The 10016-nt window shown below is 32.5% G+C and overlaps 1 protein-coding gene across 4 annotated transcripts; it reads left to right on the forward strand.

The window, feature by feature from the left end:
* LOC107645539 lies at window positions 3229-7620 on the forward strand. Of its 4 annotated transcripts, none has more exons than XM_016349591.2 (7): window positions 3229-3425; window positions 3932-4016; window positions 4519-4624; window positions 5093-5356; window positions 6232-6720; window positions 6933-7007; window positions 7094-7620. In XM_016349591.2, the coding sequence occupies exons 2-7, from the start codon at window positions 3969-3971 to the stop codon at window positions 7162-7164; spliced, it is 1053 nt and encodes a 350-aa protein (XP_016205077.1). In that variant the 5' UTR covers window positions 3229-3425; window positions 3932-3968; the 3' UTR covers window positions 7165-7620. The 4 variants fall into 4 exon arrangements, with proteins under 4 accessions (XP_016205077.1, XP_016205079.1, XP_016205080.1 ...); XM_016349593.2 differs by having other exon boundaries at window positions 3231-3362; XM_016349594.2 differs by having other exon boundaries at window positions 3233-3425; window positions 7097-7620.

A 10016-nucleotide genomic window follows, 5' to 3' on the forward strand; every position in this document is an offset into this window, starting at 1 on the left:
CGCGTTTTCTTTTATTTTTTAAAAAATTTTATAACTTTTTTATTAAAATAGGGGTAGTTTAGGAATAATATAAAAAATTTTATTAAAAAGGATGATTTTAATACAAAAAAAAAACGTTAAGGATGATTCTAAATAAAAAATTACATCGGGGACGGTTTCGATCATGGCCCTCAACGTTAGGGACCAAAACAATACTTACCCCTTCATATTTTTCTTTTTGTTCTACCTTCTCAAGTTTCTTCTTATTTTACTATCTTAATAAGAGTAAAAACAAAAAAATCAAACAATGAAGAAGAAGAAACATATAATGCTGCAAAATTATTTAGAAGAGGATGAACTTACATTCATTTAATTAAAAAAAAAGAAAGAAATAAGGAAAAAAGCAGAAAAAAACGCAGCATTAGAGGAAATATTTTTCTGTATTTACAGCAAATTTGGGTGTAACACGAAGATATTTGAATGTAAGACAAAAATATTTGGGTGTATTTTTATTCTAATAAGTTCTGCATAATTCAAAACTCTTCTTTTTCCTCCTTCTCATATTCTACTGCTTCTTCTTCTTCATCTTCTTATTTTATATTCTCATAATTCTTCTTGAGAGAAAAAAATCAAACAAAAAAGGAAAAATACATAATGTTGCAAAATCAATAGAAAGAGAAGGAGAGAAAAAATGCAGCAACAACAACATTAGTAAAAAAACGACGATAAAGATGAAACACGTGAAGAAAAAGGAAGAGAAATGCAAAGAAAAATGAGGAGAAGAAGAAGGAAGATGAGGAGGAGGAGGAGAAATGCGAAGCGCGCTATGAAAACTATTGAGTAGCACGCGTGTTGACACGCTCGTATGGGTGAGCGTCCTTTTTGTTGGATTTGGCCTAACTTGTATGACTTATAAACAAAAATGACTTGTATATGTAGCACTTTTCATTGAGAAAGGAGATTAAATCAAGAAATTACTTTTAGCATTTAATAAAATAGTTTATATAAAATGCTAAATTTAAGAAATACGATTTTATCTCATTTCATAATGTAGAATATAAAAAAAAAAAAGTGTAGCGAATAGAAAAGAAGAAGAGTAACATTTGGATATATATTAGTTCGGCTACTAAGTATAATATTACAAACATATATTACAATTTATATTCAGTTTTCATTATAATAATGGTAAAATTTTTGCTATAATCAATATATATTACAAACATCAATTTTAAGAGATTTACATTCTTTTAAACCACCTAAACTATTCTAAATTTAATAAATCACTTAGGTGTTAATCCAACGTAATTAAAGAGAATCAAGTGCACTCTAATCCAACATATTTTTAAAATCAAAACACTTAAACAAATATTAAATGATTTTTGTATGCACTACTCTCTTTACCTTTTATATCTCTCAAAGTAAGATTAAATCTAAACAAAAGAAAAGTATGAACACATTTAAATTGGGTTGGTCTAGTAGTTAGTTTACTAGTCCGCTATCGAAGATTCGAATTCATCCTTGTGCATGCAGCAATCTATTGGCCAACAGTAATCTATTGGCCAACAGCAAATCATCAAATGAAACTTCGATTCGTGAAAAATTAGTCCTTGACCTACCAAATTAAAAAATACTTTAGAAAAAAAAACCAAAGAGTCAACGATGCATGATAAACCTTATGCATCAGCACCAGGGAGTTTAATGTATGCTCAAGTCTACATACATCCCGATATATTATTTATAGTGAGAGTGTTGGGTAAATACTTGAGCAATCTAGGCATGAATCATTGGATAGCTGTTTAACACGTAATGCGTTATTTAATGAGAACAAAGGATTACATGCTTACTTATCGGAGATCGAAAAATTTGGAGATCATTAGGTACTCTGATTCCGATTTCATGGCATATGGTTGCGAACCTTTGTCATTGAGCTTCATATAGTAGATGACATTGAAAGGCCGTTAAAGATATTCTGTGACAATAAGTCACCAGTATTATGCTCCAACAACAATAAGAGCTTGACAAAATCGAAGCATATAAACATCAAGTTCTTAGTTGTCAAGGAGAAAATTCAAGAAAAACAGATTTTCATAGAACATATAGGAACAGAGTATATGCTAGCAAACCCATTAACCAAGGGATTGATCCCTAAAGTCTTTCATGAGCACACTGCTCCGATAGGTGTCAATATTTGTGATGCCTTGGTTTAGTGGGAGTTTATGCTATATGTCCTATGACAGATATTGAGTTATTTTTCTACAGAATTAAATTGATGGTTTATTTCATGTTATGTGAAATGTTCATTTTGCAATATTTATTTTGCGTTTGATCTCAATAAAGTTTTAAAGTTGGACCAGCTGGAAATAGACATGCATGAGATCACTTGGCATGTAATTTCCATATTACTCATCCAAATTTGATCTATGTTGTTAAGTATATTAGGATGGTGATTGGCGTGGTTTAGTCGCGACATTAATGTGATAAAAGTTGCGGTAGTTCCATATCTAACGTATGAGACGGACCAGATTGTTAAAGTAATGAGAGAAATATCATTCAGATGCGCGCACAAAGTTTATAAGGTGTGATTATGTCAAGAAAGAATATATGTATAGCATTTAAATACTATTATCTGGTAAACCAGATATACTTTTGATTTGGAATTAAATAAGAATAAAACCAGATATTATCTTTTGTTCCTTAGATAATTATCTTTTTAGATTTTAGATATATTATTTTTTGGGCTTTAAATACTATTTTATTTGGATTTAAGAGTTTAATAGGTGTCATGCTCAAATATAAATAGGCTTACAGGATTTCAGTCTCCAATATACCAAAGCCGCCTTTATTGCTCTTTCCCCATCAAAAGAGTTGCAGTTCAGCCACTCGGAATATAGAAAGGCTTTGGTTGAATAAGATCGAAAGAATTTTAGAAATTATATCTTTAAGTGATTTGAAATTTGTAATAATTAATAAATTTAGAAGAATAATTTGATTCTCTAAAAAAATAGAGGATCAATTTGACTAATATATAAGATTTGGAAAACTGTTGAAAAATCTAACTCGAATTTGAACTTTGTTAAAATTTTATCAAATTATCTAAAGATAGTTGCTCATCCCTTGATAAATTTATTGGACAAATCCACCAACATCCAACATCCGTACGAATCTAGAAGCAAGAATAGAGGCGGGCATACGGTGATACTGTTTTGAAATTCGAAGAGAACCAACAACTACATGAATTGACGATACTACCCCTGGCCCACTCTCCCAGGAACAAATGATTAAACAATAATAGCTTTGGGAAAAAGAAAAAAAAAAAAAGATTTTAAGAACAAGTGCTATCCTACTGCTGCAGTCATCAACGATCGATAACACCAACCTCCGCCGTAAGAAAAAGCAACACCGCATACATACATAACATAACATACCCCTCTTTTTCCCTAATTCAGGTCAAAACCCTAATCCCCTTCCAGCTCCATCGTTCAATTCATCCTTGCTTAGATTCTTCGAATTTTTTTAAAAAATACTTGGTTTTAGCTTTTTATTTTTTGGTTCTATTCTGATCATAGGGTTCGTGATCCCGGAATTGGATTCTCGTGTATCTTTGTTCGCTTTGTTTGATCCCACCTATTCCACTAAAGCTTCAATCTTTTATTATTTTTCTTCTGGATTGGTTTGCGTGTTTGTTTCGTTGGAGTAGTAGGGGCCTTTGAATTTGTTACCCTTTGTATCTCGTGTTTGATTTTTGTTCGTTTTTTTTTTCTAATGAATATGGGTTCTCAATTCTGATGGTATGGCTTACCTCGTGTGTTTCGCAGTGTGGGGGTGGTGGTGAGGTTTTGAGACTTTTTCCCCCTTTATTCCCATTACACCCCCTCTGTTTTCGTGCTTGGTTTTGGTTTTTCTATGCATTGAAATTTGAACCTTGTTTTTTACGTGATTGTTCTTTCTGCAGGTAGGTGTGAAAAAGGTGTATTTTGGGAACTACCCATATGTCTAGCGGATCCGTGAGACGGGTCTCCCGTCAAGATATTCAGCTTGTAAGTTTGGGAAATTATCCTTTTAAAAAAAAATATGGGATTCTGGGGATGAGATGAATGATTCTGTATGATTCTTGAAGGGGCTTTACTTCCATTAATGCTTGTTTGGCTAGGACAAAATCTGCTTTGGTGATCATAAGATATTTTATTAAAAACTGGCTTAACATGATTTCTTGTTACAATTATGAAAAACTAATAGGATATTATTTTCATTAAGTATGTTAATTTAGAGTAATAGCATATTATAAGGGGATTGGTTATCTGTGGCTTTATGTAATTTGAGATTTCTATTGAATGAGGTCTTAATATTTTAGATTTGGATTAACTGATTATCCTGTTGAATAGTAAGTTTTACTTAGGATTAACATGTGGTTTGGACCTCTCTTCCAATCTGCTCCCTTTTCTCTCTTCCAAATCTTTCACTATTCCCTTCAGTGTTTTCAAATTATAAATTCGAGGTATTTTGCTACTCATGATTTGGGGTTTATTTACCTCATTGCAGGTTCAAAATCTTATTGAACGATGCTTACAACTATATATGAGCCAGAAAGAAGTAGTGGACACACTACTAAAGCAAGCCAAAATAGAGCCTGGTTTCACAGAATTGGGTAAGGAAAGCTTTGTTCTATGCTATGATTTTTGTTTGCTTGTATCATACTCCACGTAACTCTGCAGCATACTTTCTTATGTCTTATAGAAGTATTTAACATGATTAGCGTCTCTCATGAATATTTCATCATAGATGTTTTTGTTCTTTTTGAGTTATGATTGTCAAACTTGGTGTTGTTAGCTTCTTCTGTTCTGATTAAGGTCTTAGTTTCAGTATCCTTTTATATGTGCAAATACTAACCATAGAATTGCAGTTCAGCTTGGGGGGAAGGGAAGGCAGTCTGTTTAGTTTGTTTCCTCCCCTACCCAATATTTTGATAATTTTTCCATTTCTCTTGTAAAAGAACAGTGGTTTTGACCATCAGTTGCCGTTGATTTTGCATTTTATATTGTGAATTGGGCATTGGAATAAAAAGGCCAACATCGCCTTCGAAGTTTCATCTTATTTTATTTCACATTTCTTTCAGTTTGGCAAAAGCTTGAAGAAGAGAACCAAGAGTTTTTCCAGGCCTATTATTTAAGGTTGATGTTGAAGCAGCAAATCATGCAGTTCAACAGGTTGTTGGAGCAACAGGTGGAATTAATGCATATTTCCCCAACTGTTGTTGCATCTCTACCTACCTCAAATGGGACACATATCCCCACAGTGGCATCACTACCTGTGTCTAATGGGTCACATGTCACTGCTGTTTCATCACTATCTACCTCTAATGGTTCACATATCCCTGCAAGTAAGTATATATTTTCATCACATTCTTACCATCCCTCTTGGGTTTAAGATTTTTTTCTAGTCTTATAAATGCCACACTAGTCAACAGTATATTCCTTCAGCATTTTCCCTAACACATAATGTCTTGGTTGTTTAAGGCATGAGAAATATGGGGGCGAATTGTCTCAGTTATGTAAAATTAGGTGGTGATGGAGTGGACCTATGATCATACACAGCCTTTCATGTCCCAGATTCTAGATCCTCCTCACACCTCACACCTCAGCCTTAAATCCACCATGCCATGCACAAGTTTCCAACAGTGTCCTCCCAATACGATACAGGAAATGGATGTTAATGGTTGATTGTGTTTTTAATTACTAGGTTTAACAAGAGAAATGATAGACAATAGTTGATGGCATCAAATATGTATAATAGAATTAGGTTCTTCATGCAACCTCAACTAAGTCAACCTTCACATAAAAGTATATGCTGTTTTGGTACAAACTTTATTGGGCGGCAATATTTTAGATACGAAAATGAGGAAGCTCTGTTCATAGAAGGAAAAAAATTATCTGATTATTTTATAGTGGAAATGTGTTTCCTGGAACACAAAAGAGACTTTTATAAAGTACTTTGAGTTGTGTGTATACTTTATACTTTTAAGAGAATTATCTGATTCTTTTATAGTTGAAAGTGAATATCCACAGATCTTGCCTGTATACATTTAAAATTCAGTGTGTACTGTTAGCCATGTAGCAAGGAACATTCGAGAGTAACTGAGGGGTTAAATAGATAGGAGTGCTGCTACTCGCTTTATTGTTCAAAGATTTTGTTTTTTTCTTTTTAAATGTTTGCAACCTTTTTTTAATTGGTAACAAATGCAATTTCATTTTACAGTGCCTCAGAATCCCACTTGTTACGCTGCTGAGCGAACCCAAGCAGGTTTGAAGCTAGAAAATATGCAACATCCAGTTGATTCTGGTTTATCTAATGTTTTTAATAATGGTGGATCAACACTCCATCCAAGTATGCATGCTGCAGTTGATATGTCTGCCCCTGGCAATAGGATAAATGGTCCTCCAAGCATGATTTCTGCTCAATCCTCTAACATGGGGTCGATACAAGGAATTAACGGAGGGATGATCAAATCCGAACCTGGATATTCAGGTTGTTCTGCTTACATGTTTGGTACCGAGGGAAGTGTCCTGGATGCACGCCCGACTATTGGTGATGCTTCGGTTACATCATTCCCCAATGTCGAATCCAACTCTCAACCTCTAAATGAGGCAGTCCTGGATCCAGAAACTTCGTCATATGGATTTTTAGGGCTGATTCCTAGAAATTTTAGCCTTTCAGACCTGACTGCACATTTTTCTCAGAGTTCTGGTATGTACTCTTGTGTTTATGTGGGTTATGCATGTTTACTATTTCCATATTCATCATCAACAATGTATGATACAAGATTTTCATCATTAAAATGGAAGTTAATTTGTTTAAGTTTTAACCCGGTTTTTAGTCTATTATCTGCAAGTTTTATACCCCATAAATCTTAAATTGGATTAATCATTAGAACTGATAGTTACATTCTTATTTGTCAGATATACTGGAGAGCTACCCTAGGTCACCCTTCCTTGCTGCTGATAACGAGAACTTCCTTGAAAGAGGAGAACAAGGTAAGAAACAACCCCGTTCCCCTACAATCGATTGCTTTATGGTTCAATGCTGACACCACTCTTTTGTTGATGGCTTGACGCTGAAGTAGACAATAACAGGCTGGATTCCATATCAGAAGGCTTGAGTTATGAAGTTGAAGACTTTGGAAGTGAATAATAGACAACACAATACTTTGAGATGTTGTTCACTTCCCTTTAAAGGGATCAAGTTATGTCATGAAGTGAAACTGAATCAAGATGTGCTATATAAGTTACCATTTTGGCCATACAACTCATAATTGTTTATGTTACCTGCAGGTTGAACAGACTCCATAGATTAATGTTTATTGTACATAAAAGATTTAGAGGTTTTGAAATTTTAACTCCTTGGTGTGAACAGAACAGATGCATCGGTGTGTAGAAAGTTAACTTTGCCTCATTTTATAGTGATGAAAATTGAAATATGGAATGCTTGCATGGAAAGGAAAGCATGGTGCAAATAAATAATGAATCTTATTCTCTCATGTCATCCGTTATTTTCCCTCCTTTGTGGCTTGCATACAGTGGTTTTCTTGTAAATTGTATTGATATGAAGTAGAATTGTGGGGTATTTTATATTTCAGTTTCTTTTATTTATTTATGTGTTTTGGTGTTTTTGCTGCATTAAATTGTTTGCAAGGAATGACAATTTACAATCAATAATTCCTTAAACCGAATGGAAAAGTAACTGGTTTTGTTGTCCAGATTCGTTCGAATTTTAAATTTATTTTTTAATTTGTGCATAGGACGACCGACAAATGAAGTGTTAGCACTAGCCAATTAGAAGCAAATAACAAAACTAAACGATAATACATGCAACGTTTTTTCATTTTACACAGCTCAGAAAGTGGATTGAATGTTCCACAATCAAAGACAATTGTATACTCACATTCAACAACTTATTACGAGTATTATGACAAAAAATATTATTGGTAAAGAAATCGTTAGACCGATGTAGGCTTAGTTTGGTAAAATTTTTACTTTTCGAAAGTAATTTATGAACTTTTTAAAAGTTGCAGCACTTGCGTTTGGTAAAATTACGTTAAAAATAGCTTTTAATAAGCACAAACACTATAATTGTGTTTGGTAAAACAGCTTTTAAAAATTATAAACATACCAAGAATTTTTTTTTTTTCAAATATTAGAGACCAATTAAATATTTATTTGATTCACTCTCTATATTAATATAAATAGAGTTATCATTAGTCAATAATAAAACTTGTATGTAATCCAATGTTAGTACTGATACGTCCATTATCCATCTATATATATCGACTCACTTTTAGAAATCACAGAAAATGGGTCACATATCTCAAGTAAAATTATATATATGTTATTATAATTTTGACTAGTGTTCATGAAGTTGGTGTACAAAAATTTTATGATTGGTTTCCATAAATCAAGTCTCCTTCTTCAAGTTTTAAAGAATATAGAAAAACAAACATCTACAAAAAAAAAACGCACAAAAATTAATATAAATAGATAGAAGTTCATACCTAATAAGTGATAGAGATATATTTGTGTTGAAATTATAAATATTAGGTTGAAAAATAAAAAATATATGAAAATTGTGTTAGAATTTGTGAAGGTTAAGTTGAGAAATTAAAAATATATGAGTATTTCAATGGCAATATAATGACAGGAAATATGTATGGAAAAATAAATAAAATCTGGTGTTAATAATTAATAATGGTAATTTTGAATATTTATTATATTAGATTTTTTTTTTTTAATTTTGACAAGCACAAGCCTAACTTTGAAAAATTCTCTCTTAGGTGCTTTCAAAAGCACCTCTAACTTTTAAAAGCCGCAAGCACAAGCACTTGAGCTTTTTAATTTACCAAACCCAGCCGTAATCTAATTTATAAACTGGTTTCTATGCTAAATTGATCATTGTTGATGAATGATGACTATATGCAATATGAACTTCCCGGTAAAATGATAAACTCAAATACAGAAATACATCTCTGCTAAAATGAATTCGTCATTGCAGTATACATATGAACATTCTGGGTTTTCAACTTCCTTTAAAAAAAATAAACAAAGAAATGATACTTGGATATGTAAATGGATCCTTTTACTTTGCATTGTCTACATTTCAACACACAATACTTCTATGTAAGAGGATAATGCTTCCACTAAAGCACTCGCCTAGTGATTGATAGTTTGATATAATTATTGAACTTAAAAGGTGACCTTAGAACAAGAATTACCGAGCTTTGAATCTGGCATAAAGATAATAGCAAAATATTACGAAAACAATTCCCTATAATCTTGTAGTTTGAGGTTAATTCATGAATGAATATAAATCTAAGAATGGGACAAATGAGCTATTCATTCTTATGATAATCAATGGGACAAAAACAAACCAGAACAAGAAGAAATGAACATCACTACAATGTAAAGACAGACATAATCCAAGAGATTAGTTTTATCATCCACAATGTGTGAACTACTTTGTTAGAGAGATCAACATAAGTTCTAAAAAGTAACTCATTAGTTTAAATTCTTTTAAGACCTTGTATTTGCTACAATTTCATTTCTCACATGGATAACAGAAAAAGCAAATGTCTATCAACTCCATCATAACGATAGTCAGCAAAGTACAAATGTGACATTGACATTGACATAGACTTGTGTTGTAGTGTAGACATTAAGTAAATCAGAATCCAAGTGCTAACAATGTACATACTACCAAGAACTACATATAATGAAGAAGCAGCATCCTTTTAAATTTCATTTTACTCACTGTGTTTATTCCTTTTACATGACGAGTCATCCTACAATGAATCATTTTTCTGATAGCTTATGTTCTTACTGCAGCAGCAGACACACCACAACATTCACTTCATGATCTAATTTGTCAAGAATTTGTAGTAACACTGTCCCAATTAGTGGTAAAGAGTGTTTGCAAAACTCATGCTTATAGATTAAGTCCTTTCATCTATCCCCCTCTCCCCTCAATACACACCTACAAAGAAAACAAAGAAA

Source organism: Arachis ipaensis, chromosome B06 (genome assembly GCF_000816755.2).
Source record: "Arachis ipaensis cultivar K30076 chromosome B06, Araip1.1, whole genome shotgun sequence".
NCBI lineage: Eukaryota > Viridiplantae > Streptophyta > Magnoliopsida > Fabales > Fabaceae > Arachis > Arachis ipaensis.